The 26218-nt window shown below is 37.7% G+C and overlaps 2 protein-coding genes across 7 annotated transcripts in view; one reads left to right on the top strand and one right to left on the bottom strand.

Moving 5' to 3' along the window:
• Positions 1-5061, bottom strand: part of DTL (denticleless E3 ubiquitin protein ligase homolog (Drosophila)) — a 67104-nt gene extending 62043 nt beyond the window's left edge. For all 3 annotated transcript variants that reach the window (XM_011975788.1, XM_011975786.1, XM_011975785.1), the window contains exon 1: positions 4672-5061. Coding sequence is in view for 2 of the 3 variants with exons in the window: in XM_011975786.1 (XP_011831176.1) it covers positions 4672-4723 (52 nt within the window). In the remaining variant the exon portion in view is untranslated. The remainder of the gene's footprint in view (positions 1-4671) is intronic.
• The window catches only part of INTS7 (integrator complex subunit 7), a 112661-nt gene continuing 91396 nt past the window's right edge, over positions 4954-26218 (top strand). For 3 of the 4 annotated variants that reach the window (XM_011975781.1, XM_011975783.1, XM_011975782.1), the window contains exons 1-4: positions 4954-5270; positions 19401-19530; positions 20349-20495; positions 23596-23733. In XM_011975781.1, coding sequence (XP_011831171.1) covers positions 5177-5270; positions 19401-19530; positions 20349-20495; positions 23596-23733 — 509 coding nt within the window. In that variant the 5' untranslated portion in view covers positions 4954-5176. The remainder of the gene's footprint in view (positions 5271-19400; positions 19531-20348; positions 20496-23595; positions 23734-26218) is intronic. The other variant, XM_011975784.1, reaches the window with a different exon arrangement.

Genomic DNA, 26218 nt, shown 5'->3' on the forward strand with positions numbered 1-26218 from the left:
CTTCGCTGCTTTGTCTGTTACATAGTTGGAAGGTCAGTAGTAGCCTAATGTTATAACACAGTGCCTGCCTACGTCATTCATCTCACTTCATCTTATCATGTTGTAGGTATTATATCATCTCACATCATCACGAGAAGAGCAAGTATAGTACAATGATATATTCCGAGAGGCCACCTTCACATAACTTTTATTATAGAATATCGTTATAATTGTTCTGTTATTATTAGTTATTGTTAATCTCTTACTGTACCTAATTAAACTTAATCATAGGTATGTGTCTGTATAGTAAAAAACACAGCATACATAGGGTTGGGTCTTGGAACATATCCTTCAAGGATAAGGAGGTACTATTGTACTCAACTACGATATACAGTCATATGTCATGTAATGGCATTTTGGCCACAGACAAACTGCATACACAATGGTAGTCTTATAAGATTATAATGAAGCCTAAAAATTCCTATTGTGTCTTAGTTTTTAACAAAAGGTTCGAAAAGTTAAGAAGAAAAAAGAAAAAAATTTAAAATAAAAAAACTTATAGAATAAGAATATGAAGAAATAAAATATTTTGCACAATTATACAATGTGTCTGTGCTTTATGCTGTTACCACAAGGGTCAAGAAGTTAAAAAATTTAAGATGTTTGTAAGTTTAAAAGTTACAGTAAGCTAAGCCTAAGGTTAATTTATTATTCAAGAAAGTATTTTTTAATCAATTTAATGCAGCCTAAGTATAGAGTGTTTATAATGTTTACAGTAGTATAATGTCCCAGGTCTTCACACTGACTGACCACTCACTCATCGATTCACTCACAATAACCCCGAGTCCTGCAAGCTACCATTCATAGTAAGCACCCTCCACAGGTGTACTATTTTTTATCTTTTATATCCTATTTTTACTGAACCTTTTCTATGTTTAGATACACAAACACTTACCATTGTGTTACAGTTGCCTACAGTATTCAACACAGTAATATGCTGTACAGGTTTATAGCCTAGGAAAAATACACAGCTTAGGTGTGTAGTAGGTTACACTATCTAGCTTTAAGTATACTCTGTGATGTCTGCACAATGATAAAATCACCTAATGATGCATTTCTCAAAATGTTATCTCCATTTATAAGCAATTGGATACTATATATGCATTTCTAAAACTCACATATCTGAAAAACCTGATGTCTCTGAGAAGGTTGAGGTATCACTTTTTTCCTTTCCCTTCATTACTTCCTTTCTTCCACTTTATAAAAGAGAGGCATTCCCGTGCCCCAATCTTAAACCTTGCATTGATCCAAAGAATAAAAACTTTTGGGTATCAAATATTTTTAAATAAAAACAAATAAACTTTTGGAACCTTAACAGATAAATAATTCCTTCAATAAAGGAATCATAAACACCCAAATTCATCTCTTTAAAAGATGTACTTCCAACAAAATTTTACTTTTGGTTAATAATTACCAAAATTGGTAATCTATATTGTTTTAAACAATCATATAGTACTAATAATTGAATTGAAAATTCAATCCATAAAGAAGTTTTAACACTCAGAGGCTTATGACAGAAAACAGCAATTTAAATACATCTTTTGACACAGAGGGGTATGACAAGAGTGATCAGTAAAAGAGCTTTTCAAGCATAAAATTAAATTACTGTGGGAGAAATGAAATGGAAATAAATTCAAGAGGAAAAAGCAGCTATATGGAATTTCTAGCAGTTAAAGAGTTTGTTCGTATGTTTCTAAAAAATGGATGACGTGATTATCAAATCACTACAGTATTTACATTATATTAGATACACTTAAAAGAGTGATATAGCATTTTTATTTTAAAATGTCAATATTCCCAATATGGTCAGAAATTATATTCTTTGCATTTGTTTAAATTTATGATAAAAACTTTTAGATATCAATTTGAAAATACACAGAAGAGTCACCAGATTTCCATTTTAGAAGGATCATTAGCAGCAATGTGGAGAATAAAGTGAAGACAGACAAACTAGGAGGCCATTTGGGAGACTTCTTACAATCCAGACAAGAAGGCATTAGGGCCCAACCTAGGGAAATGGAATGGTAAAAATAGAACACATCCAGGATACAGTAAAGATGCATAATCACAGAGATTTTAACGAAATGTTTTGAATGTGTAACTATGAGGAAGATGAGGAAGTCTTTAATTGACTCAGGTTTCTGGCTGGGAAAACTGGTTTAAATAATGAGGCCACTCCCTAAAATTGGTAATATAGCAAGTTTGGGGGAGAAGTTGAGTTCAGTTTTGGGTATTTGAGTTTGAGATGCTTGTGGGATTGACAGTCTGCGTGATAATCAACCCACACAGAAATGAATCTCAGGTACATGAAGTCTTCCAATAACATCAATTTGTACAATGTCATTTCCTCATACTGTTCATGAGAAAAAAAATCAATTCCTATTTGAGGCCACTGGCTGGGTGGAGTTTGTACATGTTCTCCCCATGTTCACAGAGGTTTTCTCCAGGTACTCTCGTTTCCTCCCACATGCCAAAGATGGGTATGTTAGATTCACTGGCATGTCTACATGGTCCCAATAGACAATGGATGTGTGTGAGTGCTTCCTGTGATGAAATAGCGTCCGGTCTAGAGCTGGTTTCCACCTTGTACCATGAGCTGCCAGGATAGGCTCCGGGCACCCACAGTCCTGAGCTGGAATAAGTGTGTCAGAAAATGAATGAATACAAATAATTATATAATAAAAATGGTAAACTTTACAATAATCATACAAACGAATGACAATAAACGATTTGGTATGAAAGGGCTCAGTGAGCTGCCATATTTGTGATTGTTTTTGAACTGGGTGGTTGTAGGAGGTGCTCCAATTTTCAGTTTGCAAACATTTATTTCTTGATTTAGCCCACCACTACTATGATCGAGGTCACTCACTGATACGCCAAACTTGGGTAAATAATTATCTCACTTGTTTTTATTAATCTTTCTCAAATGTATGTATAGCACACAATTATTTCAACATTTAATATTAAAAGTGTTTTGGGTCTTTATTTAGAAGTTCAGTGGTGTTTGTATGACCAAAATATGCCACTGGAACTTAATTCTTGTTTATATCAAGTAGCCTATGGTAGAGTTGGTTTAGTTATACACTGTTTTCCCTAAAGTCACAGTTTCCAAGAGCCTATCTAGACATTAAGTGAGGACTTACCGTATAAGAAATAGAAAGTTGTATGTACATAGAAGTGGAAGAAGCCCTGGTTATGGCTGTGATCATCCAAAGGAGTAGGAAGAAGAAGAAAAGGGGCCAAGGAGGGAACACCAACACTGAAGAGGAAAGGAGATGATTCTATAGATTTCAGTGGGTAACATATAATAGTGAATGAATTTCAGTGTCTATTGTGTAACAACGAATGAGTACTTGTGAACAGGAAAGAGGGAAGGGAAAGGTAAACACATGGAGAATTAGGAGAAAATCTGTCACAAAACAGTCTGAACAGCTCCCCCAGGACACACATATAGTAAGGTGTGGAGGTATAATAAAACCCAGGCAGCACTGTGCATACTGTCACTCTTAAACAGAGGACAGAGAAGTTAGTCAAAGTCCCAGAAGAGAAAGAGGAGCATTTAGAGTATAATTACAAAGATTATCTATGAGGGAAAGAAATAAGAATGGTATAAAGTTTCAGATTGCCAGCAGGAAGTTGAGGGACGACTACTCAGTCTCTTTCTCAATATCATTTTCCTAGACTCATCCCTGAACATAAAAATTCCCTTCTCAGGTTCCTTTTCCACATGGTTTCAAGAGGAAAAAGAACCTCTGGCTATAGTCGATGTTCACATGAGTGAGATTTTATTTCTGTCCAAGGTTAGTCTGCCTACTTACCTTCCTTATCAGAAACTTACCAAAAAGTTTAAGTTGATGCCACCCAAACCTAGCCTCAAATCTCTTATTGCCAATGTTTTAGCGTAAGAAAGTTAGATTTCTACATATTAACATGGGAATACGTTCAACTTATACCATCAAAGTGAAAAAACAGGACATTTTGATCCCATTTCTGAAAATAATAGATATTACCTCTAGCGTCGAAAACATCTGGAATAATATACTTCAATCTATTAACAGGGGTCATCTCTAGCGGATGTGGTTACAGGCATCTTTCACTCTAAATGTTTATGACCATGTAGTAAACGGGGAAAAAAAGATTTTGATCCTGTTAGAAGCAGATATCCTGTCTTCTCTGCTTGACTAAGTTCCTTAACAGTGGGTCATATTCACTGGTATATACCCATAGCAAATAGCTGGGCTCACTAAGATTCTACAACAAACGAATGAATAAATCAATGAGTATGAGTTTTGACCATCTCAAATAACTGTTGAGAGAAACATATACACACAAATGCATGCATTTTCCCGTTAACGCGCAATGGAGATGTAAGCTGTAAGAGGCCTTGGAAGGCAGTTATTTCGACGTCCATGCCTACGTTACGATTTTAAAAGCCCGATTACGATTACAAGTGTTCCGAGGAGATGAAAGCACAGCTTTCTTCAGTAGTCCCAGCTAACCCTAATTTACCCTTCCCATGGGAGAACTCAGAAGCTGAGTTCAGAATTGGAGTCGGCCCTGGTCGGAGGTGGCGTGTGTTTCGGGGTAGATGAATCCCGCCAGCCCCGAGCAGCGGTTGGGACCGTTACTCACCATTTCTCAGGACGCCAAGCTGGGGCTGGCGAAGCACCGAATTGAAGAGCATCAGGGCCAGAGGAAAAGGCTCAGCTGAGAGAAAAGTCGTATAAATGCCTCCAAGTTCAGCAAAAATCGCAGCTTGCGCCTCTCACAACACAAATCGTTATCGCCTCCAACTCCCGCCACTGTAAGCCCCGGCCGCCAAACTCCGCGCCAAACTGACGTCACGCTCTCTGATTGGCTTCCGAGCGACGTCCGGGCGCCTCAGAGTCATTTCCCCCTTCGGATCCCCGCCTCCTTTTCTCCCAGCCGCGGGAACCTGGAGTCCAAGAGCTCCTTGAGCGCCTGCGCAGAGGGCAGCAGAGGCGACTGCGAACCGCGGGGTAACCAGGGCGCATGCGTAACAGGGCTTGACAGCGCGCGGAGGAAAAACCAACAAGAAGGCGGCGGGAGAAGATGGCGGTTCTGGGGTAGAGTTTGTAATCTTTCTGACTAGGCTAGTCGAGTAACTATTCGGGTCATGGCGTCAAACTCAACTAAGTCTTTCCTGGCAGATGCCGGCTATGGCGAACAGGAACTGGATGCCAACTCTGCCCTTATGGAGTTGGACAAAGGTATTCGAAAGAGCGGGCTGAATGGGTGAAACGGGCGTGGGGGGAAGTGGCGCCACCACGTGGTGGTAGCTTCAGAGGACGGGTAGGCGCATGCGCCTATCTTCGCTGGGCGGGGAGTGCCTGTGCTTTTGCTGGGGCGTGGGCTTTGACCCCTTCGGGAGGTTGCGGGAAATTTGCAGGATTGTTTAGCCTCACACCGGCTAAACAAGTGGCGAGCTCTAGTGAGAGGCCCGTTTTGACCACTTGAGGGAACAGCCCCCTATTTTCTAAGCAGTGACAGTGGCTGGTTTCTAAGAAACACTACAAAGAAATTGTGAAATTGGTTTTCAGTCTGTTCAGTTGAGACGAGGTCACCATGAAATGTGCTGAATAGTTGTCTTGCACCGACTTGACAGCGATTCGTTTGATTTCCGTAGCTCTGTTACCTGCGGGTTACAAGGCAGGCTAACCATGGCCGAGACCATGCAAAAAGCCCTGCTCATTCTCTGCGGACAAGTTCCAGGAGTTCTGTTTCCTTGCTTACAGGGAGCAGTTTGGTGTAGAAGGAGCTTTGGGGTTGCACTGAGTTAAATTTCAGTGCCGCTAATTTTATGATTAATTTCATCTAGCCTCGGTTTGTCGTCTACCAAGTGGGTACAGTACCATTGAGCCGGCAGAATTGTTGTATTAAGTGACTTAATGGTATGCAAAACAAGCATTTAGTAAATGCTGAAGAGATATAGATATGGATTTGGGACGCAAGGTCGGAAATTTGTCAGTAAAGAACTCGACTGGTGATATGAAACCTGTTTCATATTAAGGATTTTTATTGTACGGGAAACATTTCGGCAGCTGGTATACAATTAAATCTTGATTAATCGTAGCCAATATATAATGTTGGAGAACAGGACTAGAACTCAGAAGGATCTCTCTTTAAGTCCCCTTTGAGCCACTTCTTAGTTTTCTGAGTTGGATATGTCTATTAACGTTTTTGGGACTCTTTTTCCGTTTATTTTTTAAACTGTGAATATTTTTAGTGGGTTAGTCTAAATAAGAGTTTTTCAGGCTCTTATAAAAGCTTTTACCTCCTGATAAACACAAAAATTTCACAACCCCCAATGGGATATTCCTTTGGTTGAGTCTCAATATCTTTAGTGCACTCCCATCAACCAAGAAAATGATGTTGAACTTTTCTTTCTCTTACCAAATCTATAGGGTTTTTCTCCTCTGAAAAATAAAATTATAGTATTAAATATGTTTTTCTTTTCTTTTTTTTTTTTGGAGACGGAGTCTTGCTCTGTTGCCCAGGCTAGAGTGCAGTGGCGCGATCTCGGCTCACTGCAACCTCTGCTTCTCGGGTTCAAGTGATTCTCCTGCCTCAGCCTCCCGAGTAGCTGGGATTACAGGTGCCCACCACCACGCCCGCCTAATTTTTGTATTTTTAGTAGAGACGGAGTTTCACCATGTTGGCCAGGCTGGTCTCCAACTCCTGACCTCAGGTGATCCATCCGCCTCGGCCTTCCAAAGTGCTGGGATTACAGGCATGAGCCACTGCGCCCGGCCTTCAATGTGTTTCTCAAACACTTTCCTCCTCATTCTGATACATCTCTTTCTTATCCCTACCAGTTCTAAGGACATTTTCTATCATGCTGGTCCAGCTGAGCTTGTACCATGCTGACAGTAGGATAGTGGTTGTGGAACAGTGATCAAGATGGGGCACTGAAGAGGAGTCTAGAATTGTTTAATTCCTCAAATTTTACAGTTGTAAGAAAAAAGTCACAATTTTCCTTTTTAAAGAAAAGTTGAAATGAAAATATTTTATATCTGTAAGAAAGAAATCAGGTGTCAATCTTAGACACAGAGTAAGTGATCATTTTCACTCCTCCCAGCAATGCCCGGCGTATTTTACAGATGAATCTCAGGCTCAGAAAGATGACTTGTTCTTTTTCATCTCACCTATAGTATCTTTTAAAGCTGTTAGGGAATTAAGTTATAGAAATAGCCAGTTTCATGTAGAATATAGTTGAGTATTTTAAATATTGAGTCATTTCATCTTGTACCTGTTAAAGTACTTCTGTTTTGTGAGCTAAAGGTCAGAAGGCTACAAGTTACAACTCTTTTTTTGTTCCCAAACTCCAAGGAATGCTGTTTCTGAAATATCTCCCCCACCTCAGCACAGACACTCAGACACATGACCTATTTGATCAGGCTTTGTACTAGGAACATGGCAGTTAATGAAACAAAACAAAACTCCTGCCCTTATAGAGCTTACATTCTAGACAGCAGATGCAGACACTCAGCAAATACAGCAAACACGTGACAGTTAGTGATACATATTCTAAAGGAAAATGAAGCAATGAAGGGGACTGGAGAAAACTGATCAGGGGCTGGAGTTGATTTCTTATTTTATGAAGGATAGGCAAGAAAGACCTCCTCAATCAAGTGGAGGAACAGCAAGTGCAAAGGCCCTGAGGTAGAAGCCTCCTATGCATGCAGTTATCTGGAGCAAAGTAATAGACAATGAGTATAGAAAGATAACCAGAGTTGGTTGGGCACGGGTGGCTCACACCTGTAATCCTAGCACTTTGGGAGGCCGAGGTGGGTGGATCATGAAGTCAGGAGATCGAGACCATCCTGGCTAGCTCAGTGAAACCCTGTCTCTAAACAAAATACAAAAAATTAGCCGGGCATGGTGGCGGGCGCCTGTAGTTCCAGCTACTGGGGAGGCTGAGGCAGGAGAATGTCGTGAACCTGGGAGGCGGAGCTTCCAGTAAGCCGAGATCACACCACTGCACTCCAGCCTGGGCAACAGAACAAGACTGTGTCTCAAAAAAAAAAAAAAAAAGAAAGAAAGATAACCAGAGTCCAGTTCAGGTAGGGCCATGCAAGCCATCAAAAGGACTGGCTTTTATTCTGAGTGAGATAGGAAACCACGGAGGATTTTCAGCAGGTGTGTGACATGATCTGACTTTCCTTTGGAAAGTATCAGTCTGGCTAGTGTGGGAGAATAGACTGAAGTGGGGAGGGTCAGGGACCCAAGTAGGGAGACCAATGAGAAGGCAACTATAACAATCCAGGGAAAAGAATATAGTGGCTTGGACCAAGGTGGTGACACTGAAAATGTGTGAAGTGCAGAGATTCTGGATATACTCTCAAGGTAGAGCCAACAAGATTTGCTAATGGATTAGATGAGGATATAAGAGTAAGTGGTCAAGAAAATTTAGAGGTTTTTGGTCTGAGCTACTGGGAGGATGTATGTATGTTTAGTGAAATCAAATCAGTTTGTGATATGTTAAATTTGAGATGTCTCTTAGACATTCAAATGGAGATGAGTAGACAGTTAGACATCAGATGTAACCTTTGAACGCTATTTTAAATAAATATTTTGTGGCACTGGTGTCGCTGGAAACACACTCGGGAAATGCTGCTATTCATAACCTGTTATATATTTATAACCTATTGTACTTTATTCTGAGCCTTTTGAGCAAGCATTGGCAGTAAGCTGGTTGTTTCTGATCTCTATAGGAATAAGTGGATGCTATTTTGAAGCTGACTCAATTCCATTACTTTAGGATGTAGTTAGTAACAGGAAAATCATCCTCCATATGATAGCCATTCATTTACTCAACAGATATTTACTGACCACTGCATTGTCTCAGGCTCTGTACTCAGACTAGGGGCTATATTGGCAAACAAGACATCTTTAAGGAGCTTGCATACAAATATAAGGAGATAGACAATGCTAGATCAAATGTGGCGCTGTTAGGACAAGAAGTTGGATTTTGCGCAGAGTGCAATGGGAAGGCATTGAAAGTTGTAGGCTGATGGCCATGCTGACTGAGCTTCTGTAAGACTGAGCATACACAAGCAGAGTTAAGTGTTATAATCAAATACATTACAGCTTATGTTTATCTGACACATTTCATGATATAATCATTACTGTACGTAATTGGCAATATGAAGAATGCGTCTCACAAAAATTAGTGTAACTTTTTCACTAATATAATTTCTTAGTCTAAACATTTTTAGATCAGCTGATGGGAGGTTATCCTGATGATTTGGGAAAACTTATGCAAGATCTCTTTCCACCTGGGAAAAGAGGAGTCTCTTAAATGACATTATTCAGCCTATCTGCCTTCTGCAGTGTTGACCTTGGAAAGGATGAGATGAAAGCAATGGGGAAGAGAGCAGTGACTCATTCCTTTTCTTGCAGCTGATGCAATGGGAAGGGAGGAAACATAGAGGGTAGATTTGTTACTAGAGGTGCTGGTGGACGTAATGCTGCGTGAAAAAGCTTGATGGTGTGCTTAATGAAAAATTTAGTTATGAAATAGAGAAATGATGTGAATCAGGAAACTATCTCTACACTCTAATTCCCCCTTAGACGCTGTCACCTCACCTGTATTCCAGAATTCTCAGACCATCAAGATTGTCAAAAAAGACCACAGATTGCTTTTACATTATCTATATGGCTCAGATGTCGTTGGTGTTTCAGTAAACAAATATGAGGCCTTTGAGGAAGTATCTTCATAGGCCCTTCTGAAGAGAAAGGCCTCAGCAGCCAGATTTGTTTCAGGTGACTAATTCCCTACCATAACTGATTGATTCAGAAGGAGGCGTGTGACCCACACGGAGTCAAATTCTTTCTCCTAAGAATCTCTGCTGCCAGACCACACAGTCTGAGAGTGTTGAGAAGCGGACCTATAAAATCATGTAGAATTAGGCCGGGCGCAGTGGCTCACACCTGTCGTTGCAGCACTTTGGGAGGCCGAGGTGGGCGGATCACCTGAGGTCAGGAGTTTGAGACCAACCTGCCCAAGATGGTGAAACTCTGTCTCTACTAAAAATACAAAAATTAGCTGGGGGTGGTGGCAGGCACCTGTAATCCCAGCTACTTGGGAGGCTGAGACAGGAGAGTCACTTGAACCCAGGAGGCAGAGGTTGCAGTGAGCTGAGATTGTGCCATTGCACTCCATCCTGGGCGACAAGAATGAAACTCGGTCTCAAAAAACAAAACAAAACAAAAAAAAACATACAGAATTGAAGCTAAGGTGAGACTCTGGGCAACTTAATGCCACATAAAAACCAGCAGCCTGATTGGTAATTCCTTCATGGACTATGAACTAATCCAAAAATTCAAGTTTTTACTGAAACCCACAGACTCATTTTTGTATATTACTAAGATTTACTGTCTTGGAATTTGCAAAATAAGTTATTAAATATTCCTAGAAGTTGGTATACATAAACTCAAATTTGTTTAGGATTCTAAATTAGTATTCCCATGTGCATACTGGATGACGTTGCATATATCTTACCATGTACATTTACAGACATTTTCTGAAATTTGGGGGATGGATGCTGCCTTATTAATGCCTCATTAGTTTTCACTATCATTTTACTTGTTTCTATTTCTGCTTTTTAAATATAAAAATTGGCTTTGCCATCAATTTTTTAAGCTGTGGGTTGTATGCTTGTGTTCATATTTGTACCCATGTCCCCCCGACACCTTTTATTAATGTATAGATTTCAAGATTTGTTTGTATTATGGTTCAATTTCGAATCATCCTCATTTCTCAGCAAATGTATGTCACAAATTCTCCTAAATTGTGTTTGTTTGGTAAGGTTTTATTTGCAGTGTTCTTTGTAGTGGATGTTAGTTATGTTGATGGTTGCTTAATATCTTTTGAACACTCTTTTTGTGCTTAAGGAATGTCCCATAGCATGAACCTTGTCTAACCAAGGTAGAAGCAAAAACTCATTTCCTAGTTTCCTTTGCAAGAATGCAGGATCTGACTTAGGCTCTGTTAGTCAGACACACCTCCTTCTCACTGTCTGATTTAGAAGTTAGAGATGCAAGAAGGAAGAGTTGAACTGTCCACTCACAGTTCTGCCCTGGCAGCAGCGGTATTTCTAGTGTACAGTAGCAACAACAATGGCTACAATATTCCTAGATGACAGCAGAGCTCATTGTTGCATCTGGTGTTTCCTACCAAAGACAGGGTTCCTCCATCCAGTTGTTTGGGTAGTGTGATATTAGGTGTTCCTAGAAATTTAACCTTAAAAATGGTTCGTAAGCTTTTAATAAACTCATTTTCTGCCTAATAAGCCAGAGTTAGCTTCTGTTGCTTGCAACTAAGAACTGCTGACAGATGCAACTTGGAGATTTGTGCTGTTTTGAAAACTTGATTAATGTATATCCCAAACCCCAAGTTTACCATAATTTATGGCATTCCCCTAATTCCCTAGAATTCATCACCTCAGAATTCCACTATTTAATCACTCATTTAAATGTCTCATTCTTGAATCTTAATCTCTTTCTTTCTAGTTGCTTGCTATAGATATATTTTAGCATAATGGTTAGCACTATAGCCTCTGGAGCCACATTGCCAGAATTTGAATCCCAACTCTGTCATTTGTTAGCATTGTTGTTTCTTATGCAAATTGCTTAACTAGTCTGTGCCTGTTTCCTCACCTTTCAAATGGGGAAAATAATGGTGCCTAATTTATGTGATTTTTAGTGAGACTTTAATACATGTAAAGTGCTTCAGAGTGACTGGCACAGAATAAGCACTTCATGTGTATTATCATTATCATTATGATTAACTGCTATTTTGGCTGGTCTTTATTTTCATTCAGACCTCAGTATTTCACCTCTCTACTTTTCTGTACCTGTTTTACTTCTTTGTTCAGCTTAGATTTCATGGTCCCTCATTTTATTAACTTCATTTACTTTCTTACCAGTACTTTAAATTCACATCCAAGGTTCCATTCTTTACTATCCTTAAAGGCAGTCAAAAATTGCTGCAGAAAGTCATACAGTAGGGTACATGGCTATCATCATAAATGGCAGCCAAATACACACTGGCCTTCACGGACCTGCAGTACTGTAATGTTTCTGCAGTACTACTGTGTTTCTTTGGTCAGACACTCCTACCTTCTTCAGTAACATTTCAGATCTTTTACTTTTCTAAAACCAGAGATCCTGGGGTTTTATGTGAAGTATGGTTTGTAAAACCTGACAGTGTGTTCAAAACCTTTAAAAACATTGTGCCTGTCAGATAACAGCATTCTGAGGACCAAATTCGGCAGCCTAGCAGTTTTCTAACTCCAGTGTAATCAGTGTGGGCAGGCCAGTCAAATAAGTTATCAGGTGGCAGAAGTTAACTTGAGAATCTAGGTGCTGGCTGGGCACAGTGGCTCATGCCTGTAATCCTAGTATTTTGGGAGGCTGAGGCGGGAGGATCACCTGAGGTTGGGAGTTTGAGATCAGCCTGGCCAACATGGTGAAATCCTGTCTCTACTAAAAATATAAAACTTAACGGGGTGTGGTGGTGCACACCTATAATCCCAGCTGCTCGGCAGGCTGCATCACAAGAATCACTTGAACCGCGGGGGCGGAGGTTGCAGTGAGCTGAGATCGCGCCACTGCACTCCAGCCTGGGCGACAGAGTGAGACTGTCTCAAAAAAAAACAAAAAAAAACCAACCTTTTCAAAGTTAAACAGATGCCTGGGACTCTGCCCCATATATTTAGTAGATTTGGAGTAAAACCCCTAGCATAGATATTTTTCAAAAACTTAACAGATATTGCTGATGCAGAGCAAAGCTGAAAACCACTAGCATGGCAAAAAGCTCTGCACATTTTAAGTGCAAAATAAGATTAGAATAATGCATGCTTTACTTCTGTCAAATGAATTTTGAATGAATAAATGATTTTACAGCCTATTTTAATTCCCCTGGTCTACATGCATGTTGCAACTGAGTTAAGCGCTATTTAAGTCCAGGCACAGAAAAGCAGGAGGGATCTGTTTTTGTTTTTGTTTTGTTTTGTTTTTTTGGTGGAAGAATACAAAATAAAATGTAGGTATGGCAATCACATCCATCCTTCTTAATCTTATCTCTGGGCTCACAGTAGTATTCTTATGATTAGTGGTCTTATGACCAGGGCATTCCTCCTGTAGCAAGCAATACAAATAAAATGTCTAACCCTCTTATACTAGAACTGGAATGTGCTGAGCTCCTGTTTTCCAGTGCCTACAAAATTGGCCTAGAGCAAGCAAGATGAGTACCATACTACGCCAACCCAGGGCTGTTGCTAAATAATAGGCTTTTAAAGCACTTTTTCCTTCTTTTTCACCTTAACTCCTATCCTTCAGAGCCAGCGTACTTCTCACTTCCCCTTTCCTAAGGAGGGCTCTTACATCAGAAAATACAGAAGAGATTTAATATTCTTTAACTCATTTACCCCATGGAGTTGTTATAGAGGAATGAGAGTCTACTTTATCTCAGATAAAAAAGTTTGACGATATTAGATAAAACATTCTCTGGCTTCATTCAAAATAATCTTTGGTACATTTTAAATCAGCATGTTTAAACAAATCAATATGGTCTTTGGTTCTGTTTTTCAGGGAAGATAAAACATGATTATATTCTGTCAAGGAGACTACCTGTACATAGGCTGTTTCCTACTATGCCTTTTTCATCTCAGCCAAGGTTAATTCATTACAAACAGAACTTTACCATCCTTTGTATGTAACTCAGCTACTGGAAGTAAGAAGAAAATGAAACAATCCAATTACTGTGGATTGTTTCAACCCCTTTGCCAACACATACACATAAGCACACATCTCTGTTCCTTGTCTCTTCCTCTCACCTCCATCCTCAGCTATGTCTTTCCTCTTCTGTGCCTTATCTGTGTGTCCCTTGACCCGTTTTTCATATCAGGCTTTTAGAAAAGCCTTTAAGGCTATGTGAGCCACACTCCCAGCTATGTGGAATTACCCCTTTTGGCGTTGTGTGTTTGATAGGAAAAAGATTTCTAGAGCTTCAGAGGCAGTTCTTTGTGTGTGTATGGGGGTGAAAGGGAGGAGGGACCAGATGAAGGAGGAATGTGTTCTATCTCAGTTAGAAATGTTAATTATCCCATAGAAACTTTTATTATAAATGGTTATTAGGTTCCAGAGTACTATGAGTGCTGATAGTGCTATTATTTTCCTATGAGGAAATAATGTTCTAAGTACTGAATAACTAACATGAGTGCATTACAGAACATCACTCATTAGTAAATGAGAGAAATTACCTATGCAGTTTTACTTTGTGGTTGTCTTTTGTATGAAACATTGTGGCAACTAGGAAGAGCCTTCAGATTTCCTTTGTCTTTTTGGTTTTTGGAGACAGGGTCTCTGTCACCCAGGCTGGAGTGGAGTGAGTGGCGCGATACTGGCTCACTGCAACCTCTGCCTCCAAGTTCAAGCAATTCTCGTGTCTCAGCCTCTTGAGCAGCTGTGATTACAGGTCCCTGCCATCACGCTGGGCTAATTTTTGTAATTTTTTTTGGTAGAGACGAGGTTTTACCATATTGCCCAGGCTGGTCTTGAACTCCTGGCCTCAGGTGATCTGCCTGCCTCGGCCTACCAAAGTGCTGGGATTACAGGCGTGAGCCACTGCGCCTGGCCTCCTTTCTTGTTTTTTTAAGAATAATCAAAGGTTACTGGACGGAGATATTCTAAGATACTTATTCCTGTGAGGATATAATTAACATTTTATGACTGGTAAAATACTAAACAGAGACATTTGAAATTGATGGTATTAAATCCTTACCAACGTATTCACTCTTAGTGAATTTTTTTTTTCCTGGTTCAGCTGTGACTCCAGGCAGGATCCAGAGGAGTGTTCCAATCTCTTCTCTGGGTTTTGTAGAGACTTATTTTATCCTTCTATGTTAGCTTCTTAAAGCACTACATCAACCTTAAAAGGGCATAGGAAAGGGCCAATTCCTAATGAATTTTTTAGAAAATTGAATATTAATTCTTTTTTGTTGGTTGGGTTTTTTAAATTTTTTAAAAAATCAGATTTAGTGAGGTATAATTTGTATCAGATAAAATTCACCAAATGTATGTAGTCATGAAACCATGACCATAGTCAAGACATAGAATATTTCCTTTACCCGAAAAACTTTCCTTGTGTGCCTGTGCAGTCAGTTCCCTTTCTCTAGCTCCCAGCTACCACCAGTCTATTTTTTGTCACTATAGTTTTGCCTCTTCCAGAATGTCATATAAAATAGAATCATACAGTAAGTAAGTGTAGTCTTTCGGGTCTGGCTTCTTTCACTCAGCATAATGATTTTGAGATTGTTTTATGTGGTTAAAATAAGGTATGATTTCACAAATCACATGGTTTATTACCATACAGAAAGAGTTTTCCCCACCTTGTTCACAATGTTTAGAGGGGGAGAATAATAAGAACAAATCTCACAGGGAATACATTTGATAGACAAAGTCCATCAACCACATGTGAGTAAATACTAGTTTCATTTAGAGTCCAATTAGTAAAGTCTAGTTGTGCATTTAGGATGGAAACAGGCCACTGTGAATGTAAAGTCTAATTGAAGTTTGAGGTGTACCTTTCTATGAGATGTTCTCTGGAGAGAAGATCTGACCAACACTGGAGATCTATGATGACAACAAGGTTTTCAATGCTAGGAGCCATGTCATCAGGGAGGGAGATTACACTCCATGTTCTTACCACAGCAGAACATTTCACTCACAATTGCAGACTATTGTAATCATTTCAAAGCTACACAACAGAGATACACCTTTGTTGTTGTATGCGTCAGTAACTGGTTCGTTTTTTATTGCTGAGTAGTAGTTCATTGCATGGATATACCACAGTTTGTTTATTCATTTACCAGTTGGTGAACATATGTGTTTCCAGTTTGGGGCTATTAATGAATAAAGCTGCTGTGAATATTTGCATACAGATCTTTGTGTCGACATATGTTTTCATTTCATTTGGATAAATAGCTAAAAGTAGCATTGCTATGTGTCTAGTATGTTTACCTGTATTAAAAAAGAACCAACAAAAAATAAAATGCCTAGGGATACCTCTAACCAAGGAGGTGAAAGATCTCTACAAGGAGAACTACAAAACACTACCAAAAGGAATCATAGGTGACACAAATGGAAAAACATTCCACGCTCATGGATTGGAAGAATCAATATCGTTAAAATGGCCACACTGCCCAAAGCAATCTACAGAGTGCTATTACTGTCAAACTATCAACGTCATTTTTCACAGAATTAGAAAAAAAAAAACTCTTATAAAATTCATGTGGAACCAAAAAAGAGTCTAAATAGCCAAACCAATCCTAAGGAAAATAACAAAACTGAAGGCATCACATTACCCAATTTCAAACTATTCTGTAAGGCCACAGTAACCAAAACAGCATGGTATTGGCACACACGCAGTCACACAAACAGCAGAATAGAGAACCCGGAGATAAAGCTGCACACCTACAGCCATCTGATCTTCAACAAAGTTGATAAAAATAAGCAATGGGAAAAGGACTCGCTGTGCAATAAATGGTACAGGGATAGCTGGCTAGCCCTATGCAGAAGAATGAAACTGGACCCCCCTCCCTTTCACCATATACAAAAATTAACTCAGGGTGGATTTAATATTCAAATGTAAGATCTCAAACTGTAAGAATCCTAGAAGAAAACCTAGGAAGTACCATTCTCGACATCAGCCTTGGGAAAGAATTTATGACTAAATCCTCAAAAGCAGTTGCAACAAAACCAAAAATTGACAAGTGGGACCTAATTAAGCAAAAGAGCATCTGCACAGCGAAAGAAACTATCAACAGAGTAAACAGCCTACAGAATGGAAGAAAATATTTGCAAACTACGCATCTGACAAAGGTGTAATATCTAGTCTATAAGGAACTTAATTCAACAAGCAAAAACCAAATAACCCTATTAAAAAGTGGGCAAAGGACATGAAAAGACATTCTCAAAAGAAGACATACAAGGAGTCCACAAACACGAAAAAAATGCTCAGCTTCAGTAATCATCAGAGAAATGTAAATTAAAACCATAGTGAGATACCATCGCACACCCGTCAATATGGCTATTATTGAAAAGTCAAAAAATAACTTGCTGGTAAGGCTGTGAAGAAAAGGGAATGCTTATATATGTGCTGTTGGTGGGAATGTAAATTAGTTCAGCCGGTGTAGAAAGCAGTTTGGAGATTTGTCAAAGAACTTAGAACTGCCATTCAACCCAGTAATCCCATTACTGGATATATACCCAAAAGAAAATAAATCATTCTGCCCAAAAGACACATGTACTCATATGTTTATCCCAGCGCTGTTAACTATAGCAAAGATGTGGAATCAACCTAGATGCATGTCAATCATGGATTGGATAAAGAAAATGTGGTACATATACACCATAGAATACTATGCAGCCATAAAAAAGAATGAAACCATGTCTTTTGCAGCAGCATGGATGCAGCTGGAGGCCATTACCCTAAGCACATTAATGTAGGAACAGAAAATCAAATACTGTATGTTCTCACTTGTAAGTGGGAGCTAAGCTTTGGGTACACATGGACATAAAGAGAGGAACAGTAGACACCGGGGACTCTAAAAGTAAGCAGGGAGGGAGAGGGGAAGAGTTGAAAAACTACCTATTGGGGTACTATGCTCACTACCTGGGTAATAGGATTATTCATACCCCAAACTTCAGCGTCTCACAGTATACCCATTAGCAAACTTGCACATGTACCCCCTGAATCTAAAATAAAGGAAAAATGAAAATTAAAAGAAAGAGCCAGAGGGTTGTCAAAAGAGCTGAACGGTTTTACATTCCCACTAACAATGTGTGAGAGTTATAGTTACCCCATATCCTCATTAGCACTTGCATTGTTGGTCTTTTTAAAGTTTTTGCCATTCTAGTGAATGTGTAGTGGTATCTTTTTGGAGTTTTAAATCTTCATTTCCCTGATGACACTGTTGAGCATCTGTTCATGTGCTTATATTTGCCATCCATATATTTTTCCTCAATGAAATTTCTCTTTAATTCTTATCCATTTAAAAAATTGGTTTGTATTATTGATTTACAACAACTGTGGATGAAGTCCTTTATCACATATGTGTTTTGTAAATGTTTTCTTTCAGTATGTGGGTTGTCTTTTCATCTTCTTAACAGTGTCTTTTGAAGAGCAGAAGTTTTAAATTTTGATGGAATTTAACTTACCACTTTTTAATTTTATGATTTATGCCTTTTGTTTTATCTAAGAATTCTTTGCCTAACCCAAGCTCATAAAAATTTTCTTTATGTCTTCTTCTACATAGTTTATAATTTTAGCTCTTACACTGAGCTCTGTTGTTCATTTTGAGTTAATTTTTGTGTATGATGGAAGGGAGGAGGTTGATTCTTTTTGCTATGCTTATCTAGCTTTTCCAGAATCACATGTTTAAAAGATTATTCTTTCCACATTGAATTATGTTGGTACCTTTGTTAGATCATTGATTTTAGAACTTTCTTCTTTCTTAATATAAGCCTTCAATGTTACAAATGTTCCTTGAAGCACTACTCTAGTTGCATTCCATAGATTGTGCTTTTATTTTCATTCAGTTCAAAATATTTTTCTAATTTCTTCTTTCAGCTGTGAGTTATTTATTTATTTGTTACTTAAAAATTTTTTTTTGAAATGGGGTCTTGCGCTGCTGCCCGGGCTGGAGCACGGTGACACAATCACAGTTCACCGCAGCTTCAACCTCCCAGGCTCAAGTGATTCATCCACCTCAGCCTCCCCAGTAGCTGGGTCCACAGGCGCACACTACCACGCTTGGATTTTTTTTATTTTTTTATTTTTTATTTTTTTTCGTAGAGACAAGGTCTTACTATGTTGTTCAGGCTGGTCATGAACTCCTGAGCTCAAGCAGTCCTCCTTTTCCCAGCCTCTCAAAGTGTTGAGATTACGGGCATGAGCCACCATGCCTAGCCTAGACCTATGGGTTAAAGGTGCTTTTTTTTTTTTCTTTTTTCTAATTTAATTCCATGTGGTCAGAAAACATGCGTTGTATGATTTCAGTCCTTTTAAATGTGTTGAGCTTTATTTTGTGGCTTTGAATATTCTTAACTCTTACCTTAAAAATTGTTTTCATTATCGTTTATCTAAAAGTAGTGATTTCCAGATTACTATTTGATATACCATTTTTACTTTTAAAAGGGTAATGAATTATACTTTACCTGCTTCTTAAGAATGATTATTTCTTCACTATCTAGTAAATTAATATTTGCTATTTTTGCTTTGTAGCCACAAATATGCAAACTGTTCTTCCCTCTCTGTGCTTTTTTTTCCATAGGCCTAAGATCTGGCAAACTTGGTGAACAGTGCGAAGCAGTTGTTCGCTTTCCCAGACTTTTTCAGAAGTATCCATTCCCTATTCTTATCAATTCTGCATTCCTAAAGTTAGCTGATGTTTTCAGAGTTGGGTAAGTCTTTTTAAAGCCTCAATGTTCTAAAGTACTTTGTTCATATTTCTTGTTTTCTATTGTGGTCTTTTTCTTTTTGCCTTTTAGGACTTCCACCTGGTTAGTTACCATTAGTGGATACACATGACTGTGTGCAGCACATCAGTGTGAGATTTAATGACGTTTAAAGCAAAAATGAAGAGTATAATTTAGACAATACTTATTTCTTTGGAGAACAGAATAAAATTAAGACAACCTTGATATTTTAGTGTATACTTCAGGAAAATCTGTGGCTTTGTACAGATTGTTTTTGAGAAGTTGCTGATTTAATAATTTATTTTATAGCATGAGATGCATGTCTGTGAAGTACCTGAAACATATAAGTACTGAATACATGCCTGTTTGCTTTTTCGCCCCCACCATTCCCTCTTCTGCTGCTTTCTGCCATTCTCCATGTGCTCATGTGCTCATATGTACGCAGTACCACACTTGAGGAGAAGAGAAGTTGTGGAATAAGCCCAAGAGAAGAGAAAGACCATCTGACTTCCTGGCCTTGGTTATAATATAGTTTGAGGAGATTTAGTTCTGCTCTAGGTTTTCTCCTTGTGTCACTGCCATTTTGGTGTCTTGCAGCAACACTATAGCATAGCTAACTGCTTATGCTTAGTGTCCACGTAAAGTACAAACTTTAATTAACTCTTTTAGTAGTGAAACAAATAATGATAAGATTGAAAAATATTTGCTGTTGCTAAAATTTAATATTATTAGTGTTGCTTTGATTCCTAATTAAATATTACTTTCTAAAGTGACCTAATTTATTTTATTTCTGGTTTTTCTAGAAATAATTTCCTGAGACTGTGTGTTCTTAAAGTTACCCAACAAAGTGAGAAACATTTGGAGAAGATTCTAAACGTGGATGAATTTGTGAAGAGAATTTTTTCTGTGATTCATAGTAATGATCCCGTGGCAAGAGCCATCACCCTCAGGTATACTGTACTGTAATAATTCACTATAAGATTATTTGAACTGTAGTTATGTACAAAAAAGGCAGTATATTTACATTTTTCATTTTGAATATTAGGAGTTGTTTTTGGTTTTTTGACTAAGAGTCAAGGCAAAACTGTGATAACCATCCCAATCTGCAAATGCTTTTTAGTTAACATCTATGTTAACTGTTTTGGTTATAAATTGTTGCCTAACTTGTGTTTGAAATGCATCTCTATATAGGTAGGTGTTCTGATCAAATAACTTGGTGGATCTCAATATAACAGCCTCAGCTCATTTTGAACTTTGCCTTCCTGACCTTGTACTTAATGTTTTCTGTCAGTTTTCTATATTCTTCCCTGATTATGTGATCATTTTTAATGTGATAAATCATATTTGATCTCACCGGAGAATATCAGATATAACCACTATAGTTTCTTTAGCTTTTTCTTTTCTTTCTTGGCGTATTTTTAAAAATGTATTTGTTAGAATTTCATTTTGTAAGCCTTATATCCAGCTTGAACCATATTCTCTTTTTAGCTCTGCCATTTATAGAATCATATCTATAACTTTTTATATCTTTTGAAATTCACTTTTCTAAATTATAGGGTTCATTTCTGACCTACCCTGCCCAGACAGTTTTCTTTTTAACCAGGAAGTTCGGGATGTCACATCTTCCCTGAATGTCCTTTTTTCCACACCAAGAATCAGTTCTTCTTGTTCAGAGTTTAGTCATTTCTTTTGAAGTCAAGCTTTTGTCATTTCTTTGCCTTTTGAGTGATTAAATTGTGAGCAGTATGTGATATTTTAAAGTCAGTTAATTGATTTTCATCTTTTGAAAGCTATATTCAATAGAATTTATTTATTTATTTATTTATTTATTTATTTATTGAGATGGAGTCTCAGTCTGTCGCCCAGGCTGGAGTGCAGTGGCGTGATCTCGGCTCCCTGCAACCTCTGCCTCCTGGGTTCAGGCAATTCTCCTGCCGCAGCCTTCCAGGTAGCTGGGATTATAGGTGCCCGCTACCACGCTCAGCTAATTTTTTTACTTTTAGTAGAGGCACAATTTCACCATGTTGGCCAGGCTGGCTGGTCTTGAATACCTGACCTCAGGTGATCTGCCCACCTCAGCCTACCATAGTGTTGGGATTACAGGTGGGAGCCACTGCATCTGGCCCAGAATTTAAACTTAAGATATTTTTGCCCTTTACTTCAGCAAATGTACCTGTAGGAATTTTTAAAATCATTTTTAAAAGTTGGTGAATATATGTATATAGATGATTATAGTGTCATTTTTGTGGAATGAAAAATTGGGGAAAAATCAACGTGGGAATGGCTATTTGTGAACTACTGTATAACTTTTAAAGAGTAAAGTGAGTTGTGAGTCTATATATGCTGACATAGAAAGATACTAAGTTTTAAAAAGTTGTCAAATAGTATCAATTTCATTAACTCATTTTGTCAGTTAATACTAATATATATGTTTATATAGGCTCAGAAAAAAATCTAGAGGAATATATACCGTTAACAGTGATTATTTTTGGTAGAGTCTTTGGGTTATAGATTACAAGAGGCTTTTTCATTTGTCTTTTTTTGTAATGTTTGAATTGTTTTTCACAAATGTGGTTTTTTTTTAAATCAAAAGATAATAGAATTTAACTGGTGGAATGAATTTCATAAATCATTTAAAGCTAGCCTGAATATTTTGGTAAGAATGTAGATTAATATTTGTTATTCATTTTGCATGCTTGCCCTTCTCTAAGTCATGGCAGTTGACTCTTGCCTCAACTCTTTTTTTAAGCACTATGGTTATCAGTAAAACCAGCGATCTCTAGAAAGCTTCCAAAAAGAAGGATCACTTTAAAGGAAAAAAAAAATTAGATTTAAATCAGATTTTTCAATAGTAACACTTGTTGCAATAAGTATTAAAGGAAAATTGAGCTAAGAATTTTATATCTATCCAGTTTTCATTTAAAAGAGTAGTAAAATAAAAAGATTCTCAGGTACACAAGGCCTTAGGAGGTTTGCCATATAGGACCTATTTTGTAAACGTTCTAGAAGGAGGTACTCAAGTAGAAAGAGAACAATTAAGCTGGAAGCAGTGGGAATAAGTCGTTAAATGTGTCAGTATTAGACTAGTCTAATCTTTTCTGGTATAATAGATTAATAGTCATTTGTTGTTTCTTTTGAAAAATGTATAATTTCAAAACCTTCAAATTAAATATAAATTACATATTTAGTCCATTTTAGTTTCTTGCTACTAATAGTATTACTTAAACTTAATAGTACTAGGACAATACTAATTAATTGAGTGTAATTACAGGGAATAATTAGGTGATTACATGTCACATTGGAAGGTTATTTAGGATGTTGACTTTGAAAAAGGTTGTCATTGTAGGAACATTGTAGGTTTTGTTTACTGCAGTGTTTTGCAAATTTCTAAAATTTATGCCTTTCTACTGAAAGGATTTTTCAAACTACTGTCTGTGGTTTATATCACAAACAATAGATTTTTTTCCTTTCTAATTGTGTAATTTTATTATGAAGTAGACTGTTTTCTAAACTTTACCGTCTGCACCATTGTTGATTCTGGCATGAGCCCCAAGGGTGTACTCAACCACTCCTTTCTTGATCTTGAGGACATTTGAAAATCATCATACCAATATTTACTGATGTGGGAAAAAAAGATTGGGAGGTCTTACTTTTTTTTACTTTGTGTATCTGCTTAACAGCAAAAATGTAGTATTCTTAATGCTTTGCTGAAATGGACTTCTTTATGCAACATTGGAAAATTGATATTTTGATGCTTTAATAATTCAGAAGTTTCCTTTCTGGGCTGTTTGGTACCTGGAATGTACTTCAAGGTGATTGTTAAAAATTTTGCTTTTTAGATAAGCCGTCTTAATTTTTCTGACATATTGAAATATGTAAAAGTGTTTAAAATTTGAGTCATGGATTTCTAAAGTTATGCTTTATTAACCAGAGTTACATGGAATTACCTATAAACTTTAGTTTTGATAATCTGGCTTTGCCTGGCCTCTTCCTTTTCTGACCTTGACTTTATCATATGCCCGATATTCTTGGCTTTCTCTATTTCTGTAGGATGTTGGGAAGTCTGGCATCAATAATTCCTGAGAGGAAGAATGCTCATCACAGTATTCGTCAGAGTTTAGATTCACATGATAATGTAGAAGTTGAAGCTGCTGTTTTTGCTGCTGCAAACTTCTCTGCACAGTCAAAGTAAGCATACAAAAGCACATCCCTAAATGACAAGGTATATTTTCTGAGAAGGTTTACCTTACACTGGGGAAACAAGACTTAAATTCATAAAATAGAAAATGTAAGTACAAATGTTGGCATTAATTGTGTAAATGAAATGAGTTTCCAGAAGGACAGGATCAACATAGATTAGTTGGGGAAGGCTTCATTGGGTAGCAGAGGTTTTATTCACTAAGGAGCTTCTCTCAGACATATACATCTGTAATACTAAAATGCTTACCCACTGTCTTCTAATGTTAATTTGTTTTGCATTAGAGCTGTCCACAGTTTGGCAAAGACAATAACTTGAATTAAAACCAATTTTAACCTATTCAGAATGTCATATCCTACACTTGTTTTACAGAACAGTATTTTTTGGAGGGGGGCCGGAGGATTAAATGTTGACCATGGTTTTATTACTATGTTTGATTGGCTTGTTTCTCTTCTGTAACATAAAATATAATATCCCCCTGACTGACAGGAAAAGTAGCATTGCCTTCTGGGGAGTGTTTTGGTAATATGTGTGAAAAGCCTTAAACAGGTACATCCCTTTGACCCAGGAAATTCACTTCCAGAATTTATCCTAAGATATCAGTAATATGTACTGATAATTATTTGTATGGATGCTAGTTGTAGTGTTACTTGTAACAACAAAAGAAATGAGAAGCAACCTAAATTTCTGCCATTGAGCTTAGATAAATTATGATCATACAATAGAATACGGTAAAAACTTAAATGTTTTTAGAAACGTATTTGGAAGCAGTTTACATAATAGGTTATGTAATATGACAGGTTTGTTTAAAAAAAAAAACCCTAATAACTTACGTAATATAACAGGTTTGTTGAAAAAACAAAAAGGCCTAGTATTTATATTTATGCAATAGAAAAAAAGACTGGAAGGATATATATAAAAATCTTGTCTCTGAGTGGTAAGATTGTATATAATTTTTGTTTTCTTTTTATAAATTTCTCTATATCTTGGCATGAACAAGTTCCAGTTTTATAACCAGGTGAATAATAAATTTTTTTTAACATTAAAAAAATTAGTATTTGCATACCCTTCTCTTCAGCTTTTGTTTTGTTTTGTTTTTTGAGATGGAGTTTCGCTCTTGTCACCCAGGCTGGAGTACAGGGGCACAATCTCAGCTCACAGTAACCTCCGCCTCCCGGGTTCAAGCAATTCTTCTGCCTCAGCCTCCCAAGTAGCTGGGATTATAGGCGCCTGCCACCATCCCTAGCTAACTTTTGTATTTTTAATAGAGACGGGGTTTCAGCATGTTGGCCAGGCTGGTCTTGAACTCCTGACCTCAGGTGATCCACCTGCCTCGGCCTCCCAAAGTTCTGGAATTACAGGCGTGAGCCACTGTGCCCGGCCCCTTCAGCTATTCTTATCAAACCTTCAGAGTTCCAGTAATTCTTATTGAAAAAGTAGATAATAGAAAGCATATAGTTTTTAATTTCATGGATCAAAATTAATAAATAGATGTGGCAGTAATTGATGATCAGAAATATCTGAATAAGTACAGTTCCTTTTTGTGCCTTTGAAAATAAGCATTTTTTTTTCTCATTGAGAGTCATTGGTTTTGAGGACTTTTAAAAATTTCAGTCACATGTCTCTTAACTATGAGGTTACATTCTGAGAAATGCATTGTTAGGCAATTTCATCATTGTGCAAACATCATAGAGGACTTACACAAATCTAGATGGTATAACCTACTATACACCTAGGTTATATGGTATAACATGTTGCCCCTAGGCTGTAAACCTGTATAGCATATTTCTATACTGAATACTGTAGGCAATTGGCAGTGGTAAGTATTTGTATATCTACACATAGAAAAGGCTCAGTAAAAATGTGGCATAAAAGATAAAAATGGTATTCCTGTATAGGGCACTTACCATGAATGGAGCTTGCAGGACTGGAATTTGCGCTGGGTGATCAGTGAGTGAGCGGTAAATGAAAGTGAAAGCCTAGGACGTTACTGTATTACTACTGTAGACTTCCTGAACACTGTACACTAAGGCTTCACTGAATTTATTTTTGAAGTTTTTCTTCCTTCAATAATAAATTAGCTTTAACTTACTATAACTTTTTAACTTTATACAGTCTTAATTTCTTTTAACTTTTTGACTCTTTTATAATAACACTTAGCTTAAAATGCAAACATATAGCTGGATAAACGTATTTCTTTATATCCTTATTCTGTAAGCTTTTTTTGTTAAAATTAAGACATAACTGGGCACAGTGTCTCACGCCTGTAATTCCAGCCTGTAATTGGGAGGCTGAGGCCGAGGTATCTGCTTGAGCTCAGGAGTGCAAGACCAGCCTAGGCAACATAGTGAGACCCCTCAAAGAAAACACACAGGGACACATACATTAACCTAGACCTACACAGGGTCAGACATCAAGACATCTCTGGTCAATATGAATTTTTCAGCTCTGTTATAATCTCTTGAAGCCGCTGTC

This window comes from Mandrillus leucophaeus, unplaced genomic scaffold, assembly GCF_000951045.1.
Source record: "Mandrillus leucophaeus isolate KB7577 unplaced genomic scaffold, Mleu.le_1.0 Scaffold159, whole genome shotgun sequence".
NCBI classification, from domain to species: domain Eukaryota; kingdom Metazoa; phylum Chordata; class Mammalia; order Primates; family Cercopithecidae; genus Mandrillus; species Mandrillus leucophaeus.